General features: G+C 38.7%; 1 protein-coding gene across 3 annotated transcripts; it reads left to right on the top strand.

Moving 5' to 3' along the window:
* Nucleotides 1–557: 557 nt before the first annotated feature.
* On the top strand, nucleotides 558–22,987 carry LOC138205307 (glutamate receptor ionotropic, kainate 1). 3 transcript variants are annotated; one of them, XM_069161209.1, is made up of 17 exons: nucleotides 558–1,005; nucleotides 9,230–9,397; nucleotides 9,526–9,783; nucleotides 12,178–12,359; nucleotides 12,849–12,902; nucleotides 13,334–13,507; nucleotides 14,363–14,506; nucleotides 17,971–18,078; nucleotides 18,613–18,654; nucleotides 18,997–19,110; nucleotides 19,200–19,403; nucleotides 19,493–19,716; nucleotides 20,360–20,478; nucleotides 20,694–20,911; nucleotides 21,441–21,666; nucleotides 21,757–22,007; nucleotides 22,116–22,987. In XM_069161209.1, exons 1-17 carry the CDS (start codon nucleotides 915–917, stop codon nucleotides 22,308–22,310), a joined length of 2,772 nt encoding a protein of 923 aa, XP_069017310.1. In that variant the 5' UTR covers nucleotides 558–914; the 3' UTR covers nucleotides 22,311–22,987. The 3 variants fall into 3 exon arrangements, with proteins under 3 accessions (XP_069017310.1, XP_069017311.1, XP_069017312.1); XM_069161210.1 differs by lacking the exon at nucleotides 18,613–18,654; XM_069161211.1 differs by lacking the exon at nucleotides 18,613–18,654 and having other exon boundaries at nucleotides 559–1,005; nucleotides 21,757–22,208.
* Nucleotides 22,988–25,527: the final 2,540 nt, after the last annotated feature.

Here is a 25,527-nt window from a genome sequence, read left to right as displayed (position 1 = left end):
ATCTTCAGGACGTATCCATGTTTGCAGATCAGCGGCTTGGCTGTGCCCTCAATTGAGCGCCTGTATTGGATGGACGTTCAGCTGAGTCAAGTCAGTGGCAGACACAGAGAGTGATGCGGGAAGAAGGCAAACCTAATTTCACAGTAAAAGTATTCGTATAAAAGGTTATTTAAGCAGCAGTGGATAGAGAAGGATTAATTTTAATATCTAACAGAGTGTTTGTGTAACTAAAGCCTCTCGGACTAGGAAATTAAAATCCTAAACAACACAAACTTGGTTTTAACATGGGAATTAGCTGTGCTTAAAAAAAAAAAAAAAAAAAAAAAAAAAAAATATATATATATATATATATATATATATATTGTGTATGCACTTGGAACAAGCTAATTTAGGGTCAGACTTTTACAATAACAAGTTGTTTATTTAAAAATCACGTGATTAATGGAATATATAATGTATTTCTCATTTAACATGCTTATTTGATACTGCTATACGATTGCCAATTCTTCTTTTATTTTGAAAGGTCGTAGCCTGAGACTGTTTTCTATTCCTGGACACTTGACAGCAGTAGCAGAGCTCACAGTCCTCCTCCTCAGTTGCAACCTACAATTCAAGTGTGCACCGGGAAAAACATGTTAAGAAGGATGTCTGGACAGTGAATATGGGAAGCAGAACCTTGCTGGTATATAAAGGATTTTAAAATGGGAAAACTGGAGCTCTTTTGATCAGTGACAAGTGCAAGTGGAGTGTGTTTTTTTTTTTTTTTCTCATCACAATGTGTGAGGGATGGATGTGGGTCGGATGCCAGTTTATTTTCGTGACAGATACAAGGACTGGCAAGTTATCGGCATGAATTACTGAGGAAAAAAAAACCAAATAAAATTTAGATCAATGTTAAATTCAACTCTGGAGGAATGACCATGGTGAAAAGGAAGGGACTGTTATTTTCCCTGCTGTACTTTATGGCAGACTTTTGGCTCACTTCACAGCAAGTCCTGAGAATTGGTAAGTCGTAAAAGTGTTAAATTTTTTTATGTCAATCCTTTTAACTGTTGATGTACATATTAAAACAGCGCATTAGCTGTTTTAATATTTGACCACATGATTATGCAGTCAGGGTTGCATCTCATTTCCCATTAATTATATTGTAGATCTAGCCTGCAATTTAGAAGAACAACATATTTGTGTGGCTTTATCATAATGCATGGCATTTTAATCTGTCTCAGTACTTATGCAGCATGTTGTGTTACTCATTTCTAAAGACCAATGAATAATTATCCAATTTAATGAAAGACAGAGAAGGTGATAAATTATTATACGTGTGAATGCCATGCAAGGATATCTATTCAGAGCAATTGTACAGTTTCGATGGCTGCAAAAAAGCCTTTAACCTTCAACTAAAACGTACTATTACATTGTTACTATACCGAGTAAATAGGACCTAAAACACAGTGTTTTTAGGTGTTGAATGTTTATCTGTTGTTGTGTCACTTTCACATTCATGTTGCTGTATCGTGTGATCATATAATCGGTGTCTTGTAGTTTCGCAGACATACAGTATGTTATTAAAAATTGTATTATGCAATAGTGACTTTTTCTATTTGTTGTGATGTTTGCGCAGTCTCCTTACAAATTTCATGATTGGATTATTTTCTTTTAGCGAGGACAGTGGTGGGTTGTTCAAATGAAACAACAGCATTGTTTTTTTGTTTTTTTCAAAACCATGTTAATCCATTTTGGTTGGCCAATGCCTGAGTCTCTCGCTCTGTTCCTTCCATGTTGACAGCACAGACCAGAAGGAGATTGGTGATTAAGTTGGCCTACTGCTGCATCTGCAAAGCGTGTAGTGTTGGCATAATGGTGTCTTTGGCACACAGTTGCACTGTACCAACAGTTGTGAAGGAAACAGCGCTAAAGAACAAGCATTTAAAAAAAGAGTGGGCACACTCAGTGAAACTTTCTTACATACTCAATGTATCAGCTTGGTGCTCGCTGATGTTTAATGACATCTGTGAATGTGGATCTGAGACCAAAGCTGTCTGTTAAACCTTTTGAGAGTTGACTTTCAACCTCAATCACTTGTAATTAAACAAACAGAGCCCTTTCTCAATCCACCCCTCTTTGATGTCTGATGTAAGTTGGTAACAATGAGCTGGTGTTGGCTTGCTTTCTGGCTATGAGCTCCTCTCCCATTGGTTATCCGCTGCTCCTCTCATGGGTAAGAAAGATTGCATCACAAAAATGACTTTTTAAATCAAGGCCTCCGGACTCTCTGCTCCGTTTACTGCCCGCGGCAACACAACATTTCTCTGAATTTCCTTTACTTCTAAAGACTTTAACAATTTGATTAATGTAGCGTTGCATAACTTTAAAGGCTAATAGGCTGGTGCCACCTCCTGGTTTCATCAGTCCCGATCTGTGCTCCATATTGTTAATCTCTCTCAATCATCTATCACCCTCCGAGGCCACCTAATCTTTGTCATTCTCTTCATGACCCGCACACATCCTAATCTCTCCCATATGGTGTGTGGCTTGGCTCAATTAACATTTCTCTGTCTTGGCAAGTGTTGTCATCAGATTGTGACTGACTTCCACTCTTTTCACTGGGGTTGGTAATAATGGTAAATCTTCTCTCCCAAGCCCTTAAGCAACTAACACTAATCTTCTTTTTGCAGAAAGTCTCTTCCCCAAATATGGTACTTAGGCAGCGACCAATTCTCATCATTGGGGAGACCAAGGAAGCAACAGCTTGTAGCTTGGCTTTCACAATATTTCCCTGTTTGTTGAATTCATTTTTACTCTTGTTTGCATACTTTGTTTTGGTGATATATGATTTGATTTGTTTATTAACGGTTTACTTCATGTGATGTTAAGTCAGCCACTAAATATAATAATACTTGATGTTTCGCATCTCCCTGGTTAATAGTTTTTCATCCAGTGGATTTGGAAATTACTTGCACGTATTAATCCAAAATATAATCTTGATTTTTACTTAGTTTAAATGTTTTGTTGGTTGCAAGCAGCTCTCCTACTAACAGAGAAACCTCAGTGCCCCACATCAAACGAACATAGTAGACTGGTTAGGACCTCCTCATTCATTCACAGTCTGGCATGGGCCCAGGTTGGAGTGCTGCTGGTGGTGTTGTTGGGTGGGGGGTGGGAGGTCTCATTGGGTACTGGCACAGGATGGGGAGAAGGGAGAAAGCACAACACTACGTCATTGTGTTCCTTTGCCTTAAAAGACTCCCCTTCATGTGTTAATTACACAGAATCACAAAAATCACAAACACAGGTTAAAATTCATGAGCTGAAGATGAGTTTCTTGATGCTAACCTTTGGGGTTCTGGATTAAAGAAAGTTTGATCCACCTGTCACAACCTGTGAGAAGTTGTTTTTTTATTTCTCTCTGCACCGAAGGGAGGAACACAAGTCTATAAAAAGCACAGCCTGAGGGTTTATCAGAATTTGCCTGCAGCACCAACAGAATCTTTTGTTTTTCTGACCTCCTAGCATGCATCGCCCCACAGCATTGTCTGGCCTATTAAAGATGAGATGGAAGCTCAGTGATCCTGAAAATTATAGTTAATTAATTAATGGTAGCTATAGCAAGAATTCTCAGACATCTCCTCTCAGTAACGTTAATCATGAAGCAGTAATACAAAAAACAGTAACCTGGAGAGTTCTAATAATGAGTGACGAAGGAGGGAAGTGGAGTTTTAATGTAGAGAAATTATTGAAGTTTTTTTTTTTTTTTTGAGGACTTGCATTTGAATGCTTACATTCTTGGATATTTACAATGGACAATAAATTGCTGGGAAGAAAATGTCTGCTTTAATTTTACAGTTTAGCCTGCGTCTCCAAGTTTAAACTTGTAATTACTGAAGTATAAATTATCCTTGGCATCTCTTACCTTCATGTCTCTTTGGTCATTTTCTTGCCAAAAGCCTATTTAGGGAGTGCACTGATCCATGTGTCATCTGCAAACAGATGGCACGATATGCTTGTTCACTCTTCTCTGTATCAGTATTGAAAATGGATCTCATTGACAGTATTGGTTTGTTTGAATCCGTAAAATGTAAATATAGCAAAATATAAAGATGCAGTGAGCCACGATCCCATGACCCCGTTTTGGAGTGATACTCAAAAAGCAAGCGTGGCTCAGAGGCTTATGTTGAGGCAGGTTTATTTACACGTCACAGCATCGGTTTGCACAAGCCATGCAAGATCCATATTATTTTATAAACATATACCCAAATCTTACTTAAAATCATTTCACAAAGGATTGATATAGTATCATCATGCCCTGAGTCTTGATTGGCGTAAAAACAATGTCAATAATCAAAATTACCCAGAGGAACCTCTGACACATTCTTTTTTTCAACTATAAAATGTCCCAGTTGGGACATATGTTTGTCACAGTTCTTTCATCACCAAGAGATCTATATCAAATTGTTTATGTTGTATATTACTATAAAAGAATGAATAGACAGGAAACTAAAAAAAAAAAAAAAAAATCAAGATCAGTATCCAATTCCAAGCACTTATGATGTTATTGTATTGAGCTGCATTCAGAGCTTTTTGATTTCCAAATACCTGAGACAACTTCTAGACTGTGTGATCCACTTTCCGACTAGACAGAGGCAACATCAATGGTGACTAGGTATGGGTATTGTTAAGATTTAATCGATACCGATACTGCTTATCGGTACCATTACGTATCGATACTTCTCTGCATAGTTTGGTACAAAAAATTTAAACATAACAATAAAAGATATAAGATTCAACAAATATTTTATCATCACTTTTTTTTTGGCACAAATGAGTTAAATTGCTTATTGATTAAATACTCTGACACAAGTTGGTTCTTTTTTCTTTTTTTTTTTTTTTAAGGAGGATAAGCACCACATCATGTAGTATATCTAAATTAACATTCTTGAGTAGCAAACGGCAGCGAGAACTGTACTTTTTTCTTTGACAGTGTTTTTACTGTGCAGTAGTTTACCTGCAGCCCCAACATCACTTTTGATCCGCCCACATCACTAATGTTCCGCCCACATCACTAATGTTCTGCCCACGTCACTTTTGATCCGCCCACATCACTAATGATCCGCCCACATCACTAATGTTCTGCCCACGTCACTTTTGATCCGCCCACATCACTAATGATCCGCCCACATCCCTAATGTTCCGCCCACACCACTTTTGATCCGCCCACATCACTAATGATCCGCCCACATCACTAATGACCCGCCCACATCACTTTTGATCCGCCCACATCACTAATGATCTGTCCACATCACTAATGACCCACCCACATCACTTTTAATCTGCCCCTGCTCTGAGTGAAATAAAACGGAAACTATGAGTTTCTAACCGACAGCTCAAATGATGCTCTGACCATTTTAGACCAAATTCATGAAAGCACCCACAACTATCAGCTGGTTAATGGTTACTATTAATTGTTTAACCATGTTTGTATAATTTAGTTGACTCTGTGTGTGGTCTGCAGGCTGCCTTCATATTGGAGCACCGACACATGAACTTCAATCTTGTTGGAAACTTTGCATCTCTCTGCCTGTTTGTGATGAGTTTTACTGAATGTCTTGACAGATTTGTCATGTTTCAACCCTCATATGCAAAAGAATCGTTGCATCGACTGTAGTGAAAAGCGACCACACTTTTAAAGTTTGTTCTCTCCACCGTTGTCAGTCAAAGCAGGCGGATGCCTGTTTGGAGCTGCAGCAGGTGACGGAGAGAGCTGGGTTGGTGAGATAAAATGTGCAGGATAACGAATGTGAGGCAATAATAAATACGATTTTTTTTTTTTTAAATTGATTGTGCAAGTATTGGTAGCAGAATCGTTTACATTGGAGATTATCAATACGATGCGCCAGCGCCTTTTTGGAACCGGTTCCAATTGTAATCGAACTTCGATACCCATCCCTGCTTGTGACACAGAAAAGCTACATAATGGAGGTTATTCTACAGTTTATTGTCCACACTGGCATCAGTGCACCGAATAGTATTATTCACTGAAAATGTAATAATAGACATAAATAGAACAATTTGTTATTTACCTGAAGCATCTTTGGCTAACAATAATTCCATAGAGCAGTATAGAGCTCTATGAAGTTATGCTTTTTTAATTACTAACTTTTATTTCATTTGTATTTGTTCATCAATACACAGCTGCATAAAGTACAGCCGAATTCTCGCATTAAAGGGAACAATGCAGTTAATTACAGGTCAACAAAAACAAAATATATTAATCAGATCAAAATAACAGCAGCAATTGTTTCTTCTCGCATCAATGAGGCTCTCATTTTTCACAGCCTTGTTGAAGTATGAGAAAAACAAAACCACTGATTGAAAATGCTGTGATGCTGCCACTTGAATATTTTGTTGGCGAATCCTTAACAAAGCCTGACGTTTGCTGCAGCCTCTGCACTTTAAGCAAACCAACCTCAAGACTGGCAGGCCAAAATACATCTTAATTTCCCATTTTATACTTAAAAGTCATTGACAGAAAAAAAAAATCACATTAAAGATTGTGAAACGGAATATGTTTCCTTGGTATATTTTGGGGATGCTAATTGTATTTTTGCCTGAGAATTTTATATTCCAGTGAGTAGAATTAAGGACTTTAACAGGTCGCAGCAGCTGCTCACTGAGGCTTGCTAACCATAATTAGGATTGGCACTTTCAAGCATGCTTTTAGTGACCAGGGAGTCCAGACAAGGCTCTCTCAGTTTGGGGTTTGAGGCTATGCTACTCCAAAGAAAAAGGTCATTCACAATCAGGGTGTCAAGGGGAGCTTTTTAAAGGCCTTTTCTCCTTCCAAATCAATTACAATTTCACAGGAAATTCTTCAAAGACTGTTTCAGAGTGCAATGACCTATTACCATCTGTAGCCTCAGTGTTGAAGTGAGGTCATTTGCAAACTCTTGCAGAATCTAAATGGCATCTTTATGACTTGATGATTAATATAATGATTGATAATCATTTCTGGAAAATGCCAAAGCTTTTAAAATGCCTTCCTTTTCTGTTGTAAGAAAAATCACGTGACCAAAACAGCTTATTTGTTATTTGTTATAGGATAAAGAAACCAGCTTACTCTGACGGTTCAGCACTGCATTCGAGTCTGTCACACTTGTGAATGTCAATGTAGTGAGAACAAACATTTAACCCTGCACGTTAGAAATCCTATCGCTGAAGGCCGAAACGTTTTAAAGATTTACATTTGAAAGGCTCGGGTTGAAACCGATGAACAGGGATAAGGGCACTGGACCTGCACTATGCAGTGGTGGTGACAATGCAGTGACAATCTCCTGCATTTTTCTGGTCTAAATCCTAATGGTTTTCATTGCGGCGCTTTAGAGAACATTATATGCAGCGCTCGTGCCTGGCTGGAGTAATATAAGTCAATATTGCCAGCTGGGGCTAGACCCGCCATCTTTCTGGAGCAACGCGATGGATTAAGAGTTGGATGGTTTTCAGTTTGATCTTCTCAACTCTGAAACATCATCTGTGGCACTGGCACACGCAGCTACCATAGCTGAAGAGGGAATTTCAAAAAGAAATGTATCTCTATAGGAAATGTTGACAGTTGTGGTCTCACCTCATTTTAAAACATTGGTCAGAGTTTATCACATAGTATAGTCAGACTGTTTAAAGAGCTGTTAAAGGAAGCACACATTTTCAGTGTCACATGTTGGTTTATTATATTTGTGCATGTCTGTCATCCCATCTTAGTTATTACTTTAGGTTATTATGTGGTGCCTTTTCAATAATTATGGTGGACTACGGCTCCTCCAAAGCGTGTGAAGCAACCTTAATAGTTGATTCTGCTCCTGATTCAAAGCAGAGATGAAAACAACGTGCTATATATAAGTATAAAATAATCGAATGTGTAAATGCAGACTAGAAACCCTCGTGCACCCTTATCTGTGTGCACAAGGGCAGTTGAAACGATTAGCCGACTAATTGATTAGAGACAGACAAATAATTGACAAACTTTGTAAACTTCTGGAATGTTTTCAAGCACATATGCAAAACATTTCCTGTTTTCAGCCTCCAAAATGTGAAAACTTCCTGTTTTATTTCATTGTAAACTGATGATCTGGGTTTTAAAATGTGAGACAAAACAAGTAATATACAAAAAAAAACTGTTTGAGTAAATGGAAAGTGTTTTAGTCTTAGAATATAGACTTTCAACACAACAACAGTAGTCGACGCTAATCCACGACAGCATCTTCTAACTTCTGAGAGTCTTCACCGAAGAAGCTCTTCATTAAGAGTCAAACCTCAGATGCTAGCTTTGCATTTTCATTGTGGTATTCACAAGTCACCGATGTGCTGCGATCTTTACATATAATACTTTTCGTTTGAAGCCATGCTAAATTACCACCACAACGGTCCTTTGGTCATCTCACGCAGCAGAAACACGCTTCACAGTAAAAATCACAGATGCTGCGGAAAAAAAACAGTCAAGCACAACTATTAACCCTAAAGTGTTGCCACTTGAAAACACTAAAAATGGCAACTAATCAGTTGAAACGAAACCTGGGCGATAGACAGGAAAAGTAAGAAAGCAGGTATTTAGAGAGTGAAGTATCAGAGTTAGATTGTAAGGCAGTCATGTTTGGCAGCAGAAACATTTAGTCTTTTACTCTTAATATAGTTTGTGGGATTGATTATGTGATACTATAACGCTGCTGTGTAAGTGTGATTTCACAGAAGGTGAATGTTGTCAAGAGAATTGATAAAGATTACAAATATGTCTTTACGAGGTGAAAGAGTGCAGCTATGTCTATTAAATTTGAGAGAAATATTTTCTTTTTCTTTAAAAGAAGCAGAGATGGTAAGCGATGCGTTTTAATAAGGTTATGTAAAGCTGGATAAGTTAACCTCCTAGATGTGTTATCTGTGAACTGAATGTGTAGGAGGTCCTCCGAGCTAAATCAGCCCACACTTAAGTACAAGTTTTTGTGTCAACTTGTGAAGTTCAGGCCATGTAGATAGGCTGAAGTCAGAGAAGTCAGCCTGGTTCCTCAGTAGCTTCATGTGGGAAAAGTACATAGGAAATTATGACCTTCAAAAAAAACAACAACTCTATACTGGATGTGAATGTCTATGCTGTGTGAGGTCAGACGTTCAATATTTGTTCTGCTGTCCCCTCAGTGTGGTGCGACTAACACCGTCCCCGCCCCTGTTTCTTCTCTCCTACCAGGCGGCATCTTTGAGACGCTTGAAAATGAGCCCATTAGTGTCGAAGAACTGGCCTTTAAATTTGCTGTAACCAACATAAACAGGAACCGGACCTTAATGCCAAACACCACATTGACCTACGACATCCAGAGAATAAACCTATTTGACAGTTTTGAGGCCTCAAGAAGAGGTAAAGATCATCTCAGGTCACGTTTAAAAAGCCTTTTCAGAATCAATAAAAGAGACTGCTGTTGACTCCAGTGTCTCTCCTGTTGCTGATTTCTTATTTTCTCACCACTTTCTGTTTCATCACTTCAGCCTGCGACCAGTTGGCGCTTGGCGTTGGGGCTGTATTTGGCCCGTCCCACAGCTCGTCTGTCAGTGCGGTCCAGTCAATTTGTAACGCCCTGGAGGTCCCTCACATCCAGACACGCTGGAAACATCCCTCAGTGGACAACAAAGACAGCTTCTACATTAACCTCTACCCCGAATATGCCTCTATAAGCCGAGCTGTGTTGGACATAGTGCAGTACTACAAGTGGAAGACGGTCACTGTGGTCTACGAGGATGCAACTGGTGAGTCGAGATGAGATTCTCCGACAAAACGGAGATGCTGTTGATCCCAGTTTCAGAAATCAAAACAGCAGAGAAAACAGACATCAGTAAATGTCTTCAGCGATTTGATGCCAGCAGGACTTTAGCACACTTTACTTTTGCATGTGTGCATACGTTTCACTCAGTTGCCAGTTTATTACAAACCCCTGCAAGAGTCTTTGCAGTAGCACCCCTGAATGAAATGACCTATTAATGAGATGAATGAGTTATAATGTACACTACTCTCAAAAAAGATATGTTTACAGTCGAGTGAAACTGTTGTTTTTACTATTTTAAGCAGTAAATTTGAGGTCAAAACACAGAAATAAGACAAAAGCAGACAAGTGTGACACAAATAAGCGCAGACTTTAACAGGAAAGACTGTACATCAATCAAAACTTTAAGACAGCTGAAATGGCTAAATATTACAAATAATCAAAATAACAAGGTGCTCAAATCCTACTTGCCAGTACAGTACATATTCATATGGCCAAAAAAATTGCAATACATCAGATTTTCAGAGGGAGCAATGATGGGAAGAGACCTTGAAGTGGGGCAACACACTGTTAAACTGAAGCTGAGCAGAAGATTCTTCAGAAACAAAAAAAAAAATCTAGAATTGAACCTCCTCGTTCAAGACCTTTAAAACCTTCAGAAAACCAATATTCCATTTTTTTCCCGAATAATATAAAGAAACGATCTGGTAATGTTGACCCTATGTTCCTTCAGTCGATATCGTAATAACTTTCCCTGGACCTTATTTGAAATCTTTCTTCCAAATGAAAATAGCTAAAATCATCTGGATTACACCACAGATTGTTGATGCGCTTCTAAAATGATATGACTAATTATAAAGTCAAGGGAAGCAGGAGGTCCAAATTCCAGCAACAAGGTTAGACCAACTTATGACTTGTGGCCTTCATCACAGTCAACCAACAGTCAACAAAGCACACAAAGACAATTCATTTCATTTGTGTTAATTGATTACTCTTATTTGAAAAAAAAAACAAAAAAACAAGTTGCAGCCCTTGTTTACACTATGAATAATAATGCCCACAGTACAAAGGGGTTCTGTACCAAAACATCATACCAGAGTGCAGCTAAATACTGCAGTCCTGAACCAAAGGGCTTCATGGACTTCCTACTTTTTTTTTGACGTTTTGTTTGCAAAGTCACAGTAAAGTGTCCTCACCTGGCCCGACAGCAGCACCTGTTCTGGGTCAAGAGGGTCATCCAGTCGTCCGGTGTTACTGTAAAAGGTCTTTTGTAGAGGGAGCAAGAATCTGATTAAAAAATATGAATCCTTCTACCGCGGGAAATAGATTGTACCACTGCAGCGTTCAAACTCCCGCGCCATGTCTATTTCGTGGCACCTTAACCTCATTTCCTGTCTGACTAACAAACTTAGCTGGTTTACTGGTTTAAAGTCTAAAGTTTAAGGTTTTATTTTTAAAATCTTACCGGAAAAGATAAAACGCTATAACCGAATGTTGACGCTAACTTGATTAATTCAATATTACAAGTTCTCACGGTGACCACTAGAGGGCAGTGAGCACGACTTGTACTAGTCGGCTAAAACCGGATAAAACCAAACAAAACAGTGAAGCCACAAAAACCTGTTTTTATTCCAAGCGAAGACGACCGCTCAGATTATGAATGTTTACTGCCCTCCAGTGGTCAGAGTGAAAACTGCAAAAGCAAATTAGTCAAATTAGCGTTAGTGCAGACAACAACCACTTCCGGCAAATACTTTCAAAATAAAGGGACTAAACCAAAACAACTGGAAGTGAACTAAACGAGGGTTTTTATGACAAAGGCTAATGCTAACTGCTACTGTTCGAGACAACAGTAGTCTACCACCTACAGTCGGTTACGTATTGTACAATTATTATTATTTTTTTTAGACATTTGAATGTAAAAATGTAAATGTTTGCATATAATCAAACAAGCTACCATTAAACTGAGTGATCCTGCAGAATTTTTTTTAAATGTATTAAAGTTGACTATTTTTATTATGATGTGACAGGAAATACAAGTTAATATGGTGAATTTGAACTATAAATAACTGACGACAGGTCTGAAGCTGTTTTGTATTTCTCAGTAATCACCTTGTTTACTATCTTCATTAAAGCCACTTAAACCTTGTGACAAAGGTAAATAGAAGTTGAGACTAACTCGCAGTTAAAGAAGCAGATGTATTTTTAAAAATTCAATACAATGAAATAACTCAAAAGCACAATCCAACCGTGATTGTCTTTCTTATCTGCACCATGAATAATCTTTTTATTTGGAATGTAATATGCCTTCAAAAGATGGGCTATGTTTCTTGAAAACATGTGGTTGTTGAGATATATAACGGTCTTCTCCTGACTTTAGGACTGATTCGTTTGCAAGAGTTGATCAAAGCTCCATCCAGATACAGCATTAAAATCAAGATCCGCCAGCTGCCGACAGGAAGTAAAGATGCCCGTCCCCTGCTGAAAGAGATGAAGAAAGGAAAGGAGTTTTATGTCATCTTTGACTGCTCCTACCAAACATCTGCTGATGTCCTCAAGCAGGTGAATAACACAAACATCTACCAGCTTGTAGTACCACCGGGCACAAGTCAGTGAGGTTTCATTCACCTAAAATGTATATTGTTCTGTCAGAAACCCAAATTAGATTTTTCAATGGAGAATAGTTTGTGTGTGAGTTTGGCTTGTCTGCATTGCTTTTGGTTTAATATTCACTACGTGCAAAGATTATTCAAATTCTATCCCCTTCAGAAATCCTATGTTCATTTTCAAATCCAAGCAGAGCCTATTTCTGAGCCAGACATACACATTTAGAAGCAACAGCTGCACAGAAGATTAATTGGAGACACGACGCTCACATGAGCAAATTGTGACACATACTCACTTGGATACTTGTGAATGTGAACCATGCAAACCATACAATTGTTGGATGTAATGCCTAGTTTTGCCTTGGTTTTAGGGGGAAGAGCACATGATTTATTCTGGCTGGAGTTAAAGGAAAAACTCTGAAATACTGTCTCTCATCCTGTTTAGATCTTGTCCATGGGAATGATGACTGAATATTACCACTTCTTCTTCACCACACTGGTAAGAAATGTGTCTCTATTCTCAAGAACACATGAAAGATATGTTGTATTTTAAACAAGTGTGCACAGGAACTTTGACTCCAGAGGTTTTTCCAGGGAAAAAAGATTGATAAGTATGATGGTAACCACGGCAACATAATTACACACTGTTCCATTGCTTTAATTAAGTGTGCTTTTATCCTTCACAAGTTTAGATGTCTGTGTTCACCTGGAGATTCTGTTAAGCAAAGATTATGCAGATGAACTCAAACATCTGTGGTTTGTTTTATAATGAGATTGCTGGATGTTGTTTCGGTGCCCTTGGCATAATTCCATGGTATTACAGTGTCTGTTGTTCCCCTGCTTTAATCGAGTGTTACTTTACCTTTGCTGTGAGGTCTTTTTTAAGCAGAATCACATTAATTCCGCAGCGATGTCGTTGTTCCTCCACAGGATCTGTTCGCCCTTGACCTGGAGCCGTACCGCTACAGTGGGGTCAACATGACGGGGTTCAGGCTGCTCAACATAGACAATCCTCAGGTGGCGTCGGCGGTGGAGAGGTGGACCATGGAGCGACTGCAGGCTCCCTCCAAAGCTGAGACTGGAATGATGGAGGGGATGATGACAGTGAGTTTACTTTACACCTTCTTCCCTTCATTACAAAATGTCTTCCAAGTCGAAAGGCCAACAAGGGTAAACAAGTCAAGCCAATTTGACTTATAAAGCCTCATATGGCAAAGCCCAAATTTCCCCCAACAGATTTTAGAACATACTTTCAGTTTGGATTAAGGAAAAGAATCCCGCAGAAAACCATTAAAATGGGAAGAAAAATGGGAGAAACCTCAGGGAGAGAAAAAAGGAAGCAGCCCTCTCTCTGGATGGACGGAGATTTAATAGATGTTGCAGCATAGATGATTTACAGTCCAGACAAAATGACCAAATTATTGAAGGTAAACATAAATATATGACAATGTCCTCTTGGTGGAAACACAGCAACAGCAACATGCTCAACAGGTCCTCACAGCTAAATGATGGATTGAACATACTGTATATGGACAGCCTGTAAGTGTTTACACAGAAAACAGTTTGTCGTTAGGCACAGGAAGTAAATGAAGTTGAATTCAAATGTGATTTTCTTTCTTTGTATGTTGTATTTTTGCTGGCCAAAATGCCTTTCTAAAACACTAGTAATTATAGATCTATGTATTGACTCAAGCCTGTTTTGGTAAGCAGCACAACACCGCATACACTTGAGTCAGAATCCACCACGCTGTTTTCTGATTGTATTCTACTTGTATTGTAAAATTACTGTGCTCATAGTGGCTGATGATGGGTGCTTGTTTGATTGCTCTCTGTGGGGTTTGCTTGTATGTTTTGGTGCTGCTGTGCATTTACCTCCACAGTCCAGATAGGATTAAGTGCATGACGTGGTTTTTTGATCCCCGCTGAACGAAGTTAACAGCGGCCGTGTTTCCCTTTCAGACTGAAGCAGCTCTGATGTACGATGCCGTCTACATGGTGGCTGCTGCCTCGCAACGCACCTCCCAGATCACTGTCAGCTCCCTTCAGTGCCACCGACACAAACCCTGGCGCTTTGGATCGCGCTTCATGAACTTGCTTAAAGACGTGAGTTTGGTTTATGAAAGTGTGGCAGTCTTCCTCCATCCATCCATCCATCCATCCATCCATCCATCCATCCATCCGCCTCTATGCTGTTTCCTTTGGTGCAAGAGCAGAAACACAGTCAGAAGATGAGATCTGCTGAATGAGGAGTGTGTTTGACCATTATGTTCAAAATCATTTTTCTCAGAAGGTTGGACATCATGTGCCTGCATGTTTGAGCTTTCTCAGATTAAAGGTTTGTCAAACGGCTATGGATGAGAGCTGTTGGATGCTGCTCTTTGTATGAATGCTTAATGCAGGCAGGTTATTAAAGGTTTGAGAGAATGTACTAAAACGGACCAATAAAATTAAATCAGATTTGATCACAATTTTACTCTAGATCCTCTCTGTTTGAAGAATTCCACACTAAGAATCCTGTAGTGTGGTTCTTACTCTGTTTAAAACACACATATATATATGAATTAATTATTGATGTAGCAGCAGATGAGACAAAAGCCCAATAGCACTACCACTGACAGTTGGTTGTAATTATCCCAGTTTAATTGTGGGAGCGGATTTTCTCATCTCGGCTAAGACATTTGAATTTGAATTGGATTGACTCTCTTGTAATATTGTACTCTCTAATTAAATGTTTCTTTGACCAATGAGCTTTACATCGTAAGTGGGGACAGAATATTGAGAGTCACAAGCCCGAAGACCGGAGAGTGTGAATAAATGAGCTTTTTATGAGCGTCATGAATCCGTCATTAGACTTGTGATCAGTACTTCACATAAACACACGGGGGTTTCAAATGTGGTTTTGGTACTTGGAAGTTGATTAGAGGAAGGAGGTGCTGGTGTGTGTGGGCAGGTGGAAATCAGGTGACTGGTTGAATGGCTTTAAAAGCTGCTGGACAGTGGAGCAATAATATTGTCTGGCATGATTAAAATTGATATTAAGAACACATACAAATCTCAATAATTGGTGTCCATTCATTAGCAAAATCAAGTTAAGAGGTTTGAAACCTTCTCAGATGTATTGTTGGTTTTTATTTCAATCAGTTAACATTGAGTAGTAAATCCATTGATCTAAGAATCATGTTGTGTATCTCACTCCCAAATTGTGCATCACAATGTAGTTCAATGAAAAAGACTGACTGTGTTTGTGTCGGCGCTGAAAGTGGTCTGTTTATTCTGACAAAGCTCGATCTGACAATTTCAGAATTTTATCCATTTGATTTCTTTATTTTGCAATGACTCCCTCACAAACACACTGCGGTATGTTTTTGAGAAACTATCAGAAGTAGCTCACTTACTGAATTGAATCTAAATAGGTAAAAACATGCAGAAGTACTGGTACGGTCCTTTAAGACTGTGTTCTGAACTAACAGCCAGTGTTATCCGTTGTGCCTTTGAGCAAGACACTGAATCTGGGGTGCTGCTCTGTAGCTCAGCCTGAACTCTGCACTTGTGTGGGTGAGACAGTAAAATGACAATTTCGCCTGCAGTAATGAATGCTGTGCTTAACAGGGAAAGTTTAGTTCTTTAAAGACAGTTTTATGAAGGACTCAAAGTTCAAGAAAATTTGGTGAACTTCGACTGTTTTCCTAAAACAGACGAATGGTTGTGCACAACATGTTTGTTTGAGATGCTGGCATAAATGCTTAAATCTCATTCTTATCCTGAATATCATCTGGTGTCTCCAATCCGAGAAGATCCATGCCATCACCACACGTACAGTAATGACACCGACACATGGTCAGTCGGGACAGAGACACTTTTGATTGGTGAGGATTTAAAAAGAGACTTAATGACAAGAATAAATCTGGATTTAGCTGTCAAGTAGGTCTCATAGATATAAGCAATAAGACCGTGTGAAGTGATCTCATCAAAGTGCCACTTCATCCAATGATACCCTGTAACCTCCTACACATGTTAAAGATCTTTGCATTTGAAATTGAGGGCTGTTGAAATGTGATGAAGAGTCATCATGAATCTTATGTGTGCTTTCTACCATCACCATGCATTTCTCTTTGCCCACATGAATTTTCTTTTGAATTTAAATCAGGGCGTAAAGCAAGTGAAGCAGTGTAGCGCTTCAGAAGGACGACGTTAGATTACATTCTGTCTGTTTTTTATTTTTTATTTTTGCTGCACATACTAACGGCACAGGAAACATTTGTTTCAGTTCCATTGAACTGAAAGGAATTATTTTCACTTACAAGCTCGCTCATTTGAATTCCTGTTTAAAAGCTGAAAGAAAAAGATGATGCAACACAAAGGCTTCGTGTTGTTTGGCATCACTAAATACACATGAAATGTATTGCTAATTTAATGATATTGAGAATGCTGTATTTTGTAATATCTAATACACGGCGTAGCATAACACTAAATCAGCATAATCACCTTGATTTTAGAGTTTCTGTAGGATTGGTAGCGGTTTAGAGCTTTTTGCGTTACTCAAGGTGCCCCCGATAATTTCTGTCTCTGAGCGCAAACACACAGTGACGTGCATCACTGTGAGCATCGATAGAAGTCTCTAAAAAAACACATCGTTTTTCTCTTACAAACCACACTTTATTTCCCATGTTTGCCTGTTATATAAATGTTCTGTTCTCTGGGAAAAATGCAACGTCCATTCAAAAACATAACAGTTTATCGCTGTTATGCTTCCTCACGATAATCCACGAGCCTCTTTGCGATCACTTTTACTGGGAACTACAACTGCATACCAAAGAACACCAGCTAAACTGTCTCATGAAGTGCAGAAGCAATTTAAATGGAATGTCATAAGTAACCTGGTTTTTCAGAGATAATATGTAAATAAAGAGCAGTTGAAGCCTTTTCATCAATCTATGATTAGATTTGTAATGCAACTGTTTCAGGTCTACCCCACCCACTAATCTCTTAGGTTTGACAGACAAAGAATTAGTTTGGAAGTCCTTTTCAGTACACTTTTACTTACAGCCAGAAAAATAGCAAACCATGACACACTATGTCCTGGATGTCCAAAGATCTAAATTCAGTGAATTGAGTTGTGGATATAACAAAAAAAAAAAAAGGTTTTGTCCTCTGTCAGAGCAGAACTGAGATGCAGCTCATTTCTATGAAGCCTCTGTAATAGAGATAAAACCTGTCTGTTATTCCACTGAGCTCACTTCATTATCAACTGATTTCTCTGAGCACTGCTGCCTACCCGCTGCTCTCTGTTCAGACAGAGGCCATGCCTGCCTGCTCCATTTACATCACGGTCCACCATGTTACAGACTCAGAGACACTTAATATTTTCATCGAGGATCCAGCCAATGCAAAAATGTCCATTACAATGCAGTTAGCCTCTGCCAGCGTTCTTTGCTTAATGGAGAACTCATCAATTATTCATTTTCTTCGGAACAGTTGTAATTTTTCCAGGCCTCTGCTTGATCTTGCATTCATGTATATGACAATAAAAACTTGTTTGTTTACATTTGTTCCTCTCTTTGCCACAGGCACAATGGAACGGCTTGACGGGACAAATCACCATAAACAAGACGGACGGCCTGCGAAAAGAATTTGATTTAGATGTCATCAGCCTCAAGGAGGATGGCTTGGAGAAGGTGAATTATGTGACCCATGTTTATACTGACAGAACAGGCTGTTTCGTAGATATTGAAGTGTAGCAAAGTAGAATAGGATGATTATAGGCAAACAAAGCCATCGCTTTTCACTGAAACCTAATTTTTACCTCAGGTGGCTGAAAGATAAAAGAATATACAGAATAATTTTGAGAAAAATACAGAAATCTGGTGTCCTAATTAGGCCTCAAAAAAGAACTTCTTGAACTGCTTTGACACATTACTTTTTCAAGTAAGTCGCTGCTGTCTTTTTAACCCTCATAGGTTTGTAGATGATCCTTTAATCACGTTGACAATGCTGCTCTCAATTTTGGCAGGTCATTAAGAAACCTGTTATCTGTTAATGTTATCATCACTACAAAGAAATTATACTCAAGTAATAACTGAAACTAACACTCGATACGAGATGTTACCGGAGGAGTTATCTTCCACTTTGCCTTAAGTCACCATCACTGTTGTAATTATTAAGTTCAGGGCTCTGTGATTAAAATGCTCTCTCTTTATTATTTTTGCAAGACAATCACGGGCAACAACCGCCTGAATAAAGTGTGGAAAAAGGTCGGTACTTTAGCTGCCCCCGGCACACTAAAGGAACGTTGACACTAATTTACCCTACCTGATGCTCTCTGTGATGTGTGCCCTTCATAAAAAAAAAGGTTCAGGTACAGAGAAGAAATGTTGCATTTCACGTGGCAATTCAAGTTTCGTGTTCCTTTCCTTTTTTTCCCCTTCACGACTCTTTCATCTCTGTCGGCTCTTCAATTGTAATTTTCCTGCTTCCCAGTTCTTGTTTCTTTTCCCTTATTTACATTATTTCCCTTGATCATTTGAAGGTTACTCGGGGCAACAGATCTTTGATGTACAGTCAGTGTTGTTATTTGGATGTTTTACTCTTTTCAGATTGGTGTTTGGAATTCCCAGACAGGCTTGAATTTAACAGAAATCAACAAGGACTCATCTGCAAATATCACAGACTCAATGGCCAATAGGACGCTCATTGTCACTACTATTCTGGTAGGGACAGAAAAATCATTAGTGAGCATTTGATGAGACATGTCTTAATACTAATAAACTAATCTGATGAGTCCTTTGTCTTCTACCAGGAAAATCCTTATGTCATGTACAAGAAATCTGACAAGCCGCTGTATGGAAATGACCGCTTTGAGGGTTACTGCCTCGACCTGCTCAAAGAGCTCTCCAACATTTTGGGCTTCTCCTACGAGGTAAAGCTGGTGTCAGATGGCAAATATGGAGCTCAGAATGACAAGGGGGAGTGGAACGGTATGGTGCGAGAACTCATTGATCACGTGAGTACTGATCAATCAATCTGACTGTAAGGGAGAAGACCTTCAAGTGATCCACAGGGTCAGCTGAGTGTGCTTTTTGTTTGGACCAGGTGGCTGACCTCGCCGTGGCTCCTCTCACTATCACGTACGTGAGGGAAAAGGTGATCGATTTCTCCAAGCCCTTCATGACGCTGGGAATCAGCATCCTCTACCACAAACCCAACGGCACCAATCCAGGAGTGTTCTCCTTCCTCAACCCACTCTCTCCTGACATCTGGATGTATGTGTTGCTGGCATGCCTTGGTGTCAGCTGTGTACTGTTTGTCATTGCCAGGTAAACTTGTACAGGAATGGGGAAAAAAGAGAAATAATTTGATTTGTCTTACACGTGTTAAATGTTATTCGCTCTCTAAAACTTAACAGATTGGCCACTTAGTATCAAAAAAGTGACATTATACTGAATATCAGTTACCATACAGGTTGAAAGCTGGTTTAGGATGTGTAGTTATAATTCTGTTTTTATGGATAAATAGCAGATGCCAATGAATTGGTTGGTTGCACATCAAACAATATTGTTTAGCTAAAGGCAAAATTTCATATTGTTTGACCCTTTTGACTTCCTGTATGTAAAAGGCCATTTGGATTCATGAATAGTCACCCATTAATTTGGACTGCAACAAGCATCTATACATGCTGCAGTATAACCACTGTGTCAGAATGACCTTCTTTTGACCAGCTGGCTTCTGCCACTCGGGACATTTTTGCCGATGTGGTACGGGCCTTACTACTCAGACCAGCGGGCTCCCCTGAGTCAGAATGAGTTTTCCCTGTTTGCGTTAGTTTCATAAACAAGAGCTGAAAAAAGAGGCTAAATGTACATTTTAATGAATCAGCTGTTTCCAAGGATCTAAATATGGTATTATAATAGTCTTTGTATAATATTTCCTGAGTAACTCTGTTTAATTCATCTCCCTCAGATTCACTCCCTATGAATGGTACAACCCTCACCCCTGCAACCCAGACTCAGATGTAGTTGAAAACAACTTCACTCTGATAAATAGTGTCTGGTTTGGAGTTGGAGCACTTATGCAGCAAGGTAATGCTCACTGCTATTGTAATTGTATAATGCTATTTTCATACCTGGCAGGAGTTTCCCTTGGGTGGAGCTCCTTTAACCATCCATGTATAGAGTAGTGTCTGAAGTGTGCCTGGAAAAAAAAAAGACAAAGTAGTCAGACGCTGTAGACGTCATTGTCTCGTGATATATATGATTATAGAATTGATAACGTACCTTCTGCTGTTTCCTTACAGGATCCGAACTGATGCCTAAAGCCCTCTCTACAAGGATAGTTGGTGGAATATGGTGGTTCTTTACACTGATCATAATCTCCTCATACACTGCCAACCTGGCTGCCTTCCTCACTGTGGAGAGAATGGACTCACCCATCGACTCTGCAGATGACCTGGCCAAGCAGACCAAAATAGAGTACGGCGCCGTAAGAGATGGCTCCACAATGACCTTTTTTAAGGTAACCTTCTTTCCATTCTACAGGAAATGGGAACGTAAAAGTCCAGCAGTGGAGAAGGGATGTAAATACCACTTTACATTTCAATTTGCCTGACAAGTTTTACCCCTGAGTCATCTGTCCTCAGTGATTTTCAGCCTTGATGGGTTGGCAGAAGATTGAGCTGGGTTAAAAAAAGAGTGATTATCTTAGGAACTTCCTCATACATCAGTTTAACAAGAGCAAGTGTTCCACAAAGATCTCAAGGATTTATTGTTTTGTCTGCAGCACTGCCAGCAGTTTATCTGAATGTTTGGTGCAAACTGAATAACCTTAAGATTTGTTCTCTCTTGTCACATCCCATTTGTGCCATGCATCACAGCAATAGCTCTAGATAGTCTGCAAATACGGTTTCATTTTAAATATTAGATACAAGTGCCGACCATGTATCAACATTATCTGTTATGCTTATGACTCTGTGTTGTTGTTTGTTGTGTTGACCATCAAGACACATTGTTTTAATCCTCCATAAATCCTAATTCTGACTCAACAGAAATCTAAGATCTCCACTTATGAGAAAATGTGGGCCTTCATGAGCAGCAGGAAAAACACAGCACTGGTGAAAAACAACCGGGAGGGGATTCAGAGGGTCCTCACCACAGATTATGCTCTTCTGATGGAGTCCACCAGCATCGAGTACATCAGCCAGCGCAACTGCAACCTCACACAGATTGGAGGCTTGATAGATTCAAAGGGCTATGGTGTGGGAACCCCAATTGGTAAGAGAGATGAGTAACAAACTATTAACCAAAAGATGGTCCCTATCTGTCTATAAGATGTCACCATAATCCTGGTGTTTCCTGCTGTAGGCTCCCCTTACAGAGACAAAGTCACCATCGCCATCTTGCAGCTTCAGGAGGAAGGGAAGCTGCACATGATGAAGGAGAAATGGTGGCGAGGGAATGGCTGTCCAGAAGAGGACAGCAAAGAGGCCAGTGCCCTGGGTGTGGAGAACATAGGGGGGATCTTTATTGTGTTGGCAGCTGGACTTGTCCTCTCAGTTTTTGTAGCAATTGGAGAGTTTATTTACAAATCCAGAAAAAACTTGGACATCGAGGAGGTGAGTGTCGGCCAGTGCGAATGGCACAACAAGTATTAACGAATTGGGGGACTCCAACAGAGATTGTTATGAACCTACCACACGTTTGTGTTGTCTTTGTCTCTGCAGGACTACAGTAATCACTGGGCCAGTAAAAATGTGAATTCTGAATGTGTGGAACTGCTTTGTTACAATCAAAACAAACATGTTTTTAACTCAGAGTTTTGTGTTTTCAGTAGTTTTTATGTAGAGCACACAAAACCTTTTAGTCTTGATTGGAAGAATACATTAGAAACCCTTTTTATGATGGCAGATGGTTGTTGACTTCTGACATCATGACACTTGACCATCTTGGCCTTGCTGTTTTTATTTTTCTTTTTGGCAAAAACATTGTAAGATTGTTTTGTGTGAGAGAAATGTCATTTTCATGCCATGATGTTGTGGGTAAGTGTTGGTAAGTGGTGTCTTGTCGGGCATGATTGCCGTTAACTTCAATAACTGCAATACAGTAGGTTTGAGAGGACTCTGTCATGGAATATTTGTCATTTTCAAACTTACAGCGCACAGAAACTTTGACATAACTGCACTACTTACCACTTTTGTATGTAGTCATGTATTTCCAAAAAAAAAATCTTCATTTATTCACTGACGATTGTTTCCAATTTGCTTTTGACTGAGTGCTCCCTCAAGATTTTATTCATCAAGTTGCTTAATGTCTGTACTTTTTTTTTTTTGCTTTGCTTTTTGTATCATATGAAGTTAATGAACATGCATGTATAAGTTCCGTCATGTTGGAATTGTTTCAGAATGACTAAAGTTATGTGAGAACATTACATCCTTTAACCTTTCATTTTTGCTTGTTTTGGTTTTGATCGCTCCTCCCTCCGCATGCACAGTCGTTTCCTTTATTGGATGGAGACAAGGTCTTGCACTTTTGATTTCATCTATAAAATGTTGGGGTTGCGTCAAGATTTTGTAAAATTAGTTTCTTTCATATTGTAGCTGACTGATTGTTTTTTTTCTCGGGAACAATTTTCATAAGATTCTATATTCATGTTATCAGAGACAAGGCGTTTTGAGTTTAGTAACTTCAGGTCATCTTGTCATTGTTGTTGGCCTGTACTCTAGAAAACCTACTTTATTACACATATTATTTTTATATGCTAATGCACTAAACTGTATATCTCCAGGGTTGTAATTTTGGCAAACAAACTGTACCTGTTGTTGCATTGTTAAGTACTTCAGACTAACAAACTTTTATACATTTGCAAATCACTTTGCTTGCATTAATTTAACTTTGGTGTAAAGCAGTGTAATGAGTCGTGCATTTAAAAACATTGGTTTAAATAGTTTATCAAAGCGCAGAACGTAGAGTTTAAAGAGATGAGCTCTGGATTCAGCCACACTGGCTGATAACACATTCCACCAGCTTCAATAATACCCTCTCTCATCCCTGAATCACCTTTTCTACATGTATTCACCTCACTCAGGTTTAGCCTTTAAATAACATCCTCATTAGGTACATTTTGAACACTTTGGAGTAAAAAGTTTTTAGGTCCTGTGTCACACAGATTAGAAAATCCTGCTGATGCAATGAAATTATTCTTGCCCACTATTTGTAACACTGACTGATTTTTGTTTTGTCTTTACATTTGTTTCACATTGAGAACAATGTGACAGAATTTCAAGTTTGAAATAGTTATGGCTATGACTACAGACTGTTGAGTCCATCATTACCTCAATCTATAATCATTACAATGTGTTTATCCAGTGACTCATCACAAACAACTAAAAAAATTAGCCAATGGATTGTTATGATTTATTGCTTTGCATGGTGCTGATTTGGATCCTGAAAGCCCAAACATTTAATGAGATTCGCATGTTAATGTTGTATTCATTGTTACCAAAGAATCAGCAGTCTGCAGGGAATCACCCTGCAGTTTTGATTGTTATATTTGTATTTACAGTGGAGAACAGTTTTTCATTTTAAAATTTAAATTGGAACTGAAAATGAGAGGCTTAATCTGGTGCTGAGCTTTTCAGTTACCATCAGTGTATATGTACAGCTAAAATAATACAGATATTACAGTTGACAATTCCCAGCTCTAAAGCTGGATAGAGCCGTTTCAGTCAATGGATGACATGATGGCAGGTCAAAATTTAACGTTCAACTGAACTCTACTGTCGGAGGAAGATACTTTTAAAATCATTGAATTACTTGATTTTGACCTGGTAACTGTTGTGTGTCACTTTCTTTAACACACTGTATTTTACAGTTTTATCTGATATCAGTTCGTTCTCAACAGCTGACTGTTTTCAGTGCTGTAACAGAGGACCAGGGTGTGTCTTAAAAGCCTCACCTTCATTAGGATAAAAATCCAGTCAAGGGATAAACAGGATTATAGACTATGTTCCTCTTTCATAAAGACAACAAGGAAGTCTGCACCTATCTAAGATACTATTTTAGCTCTGTAATATATATTATTATAAATGTATTCATTATGATGAGTTCTATATCGTTTTTAAAATGTTCTAAATTGTTCAAAAAGCAGCACTTTCAACCAGCAGCATAACGTCTTCAGTGAACTGCTCATGTGAACTGTTCATCTTTTAACAGGGTTTGACAACATTGATATGTGACTGATGTTGATTGTAGAATTTTTTTTTTTAAATAACATTAATGAAAAGCAAGTTAATCAACAACTGCGGATGTAGTAGGATCTAACTTTTAATTCTGAACCAGCTGCCAAATATAATATAGACACTAAAATCTTTTCTCTTTTTTTTTACATTGTAAGCAACATACTGTGTGAAAAATCTACATTTTGCAAATTTGTTTGATGACTTCCTTTAAGCTTTGTGGATTTTTTTTTTTCTGCATTTCTAAACTGAAAAAAATGACTCATGGCTGAATTGAATTCTCACAATTTGCAAAGTCTATTGTAAAGCAATGAACTTGTCAGAATTACAGGCATCCTTTTTGCTTTTTCAGTTGGCTCTAGACAGATCAATTTTGACAATTTCCCCATGACTGGGTAAATATGCATACTCTGATACAGTATAATTTATGTGAGAAATGTTATCCTGAAAGGCACTTTTATTTGTGCTTTGAGTGTTCCACATGCAACACAAGGAGGGTTGTTAAGACAAGAGAACAAGAGTGATTGTAATCTGTCACTATACAACCATCTGTTAATCTGACAATCAGGCCACTATCTTGCTGGGATTGGTATGTCCACTGGTTTCTTTCATTTCTCTGGGAGATTACAGTATCATGGCCCATTATTTAATCCTATCAATAGCACACAGGCCCCTTCTCTGCACTAACCCCAAAATGAAGTTAAGAGTCACTTCAGCATGTAATCAGTCAGTATACAGTCACTCAGCATCTTTTAAGAGTTAAATTGTGTTAAACATTGCAGTAAATAGGAAAGAATCTAAAAGCTAACTCATGTATCAGGCCTGTATTTTCTGAGGTGAATACCAACGTTATCATATCAAGGATTTTGGTTTATATTGTTCTGATGTTCCAACAAATATA

This window comes from Embiotoca jacksoni, unplaced genomic scaffold (assembly GCF_022577435.1).
Source record: "Embiotoca jacksoni isolate LCO1_2020_lvr unplaced genomic scaffold, fEmbJac1.0.p SCAF_28, whole genome shotgun sequence".
NCBI lineage: Eukaryota > Metazoa > Chordata > Actinopteri > Embiotocidae > Embiotoca > Embiotoca jacksoni.
Note: the sequence above shows the minus strand (reverse complement) of the source record. Positions and strands in the feature narration are given on the sequence as shown.

What these genes read in the sequence shown, in the direction of transcription:
- LOC138205307 (XM_069161209.1), top strand. Translation starts at nt 915, where the DNA reads ATGACCATGGTGAAAAGGAAGGGACTGTTATTTTCCCTGCTGTACTTT. An exon ending in ACTTCTTCTTCACCACACTG is followed by an intron (nt 12,903 to 13,333) that starts GTAAGAAATGTG and finishes GTTCCTCCACAG; the next exon opens with GATCTGTTCGCCCTTGACCT. An exon ending in CCACAATGACCTTTTTTAAG is followed by an intron (nt 20,912 to 21,440) that starts GTAACCTTCTTT and finishes CTGACTCAACAG; the next exon opens with AAATCTAAGATCTCCACTTA.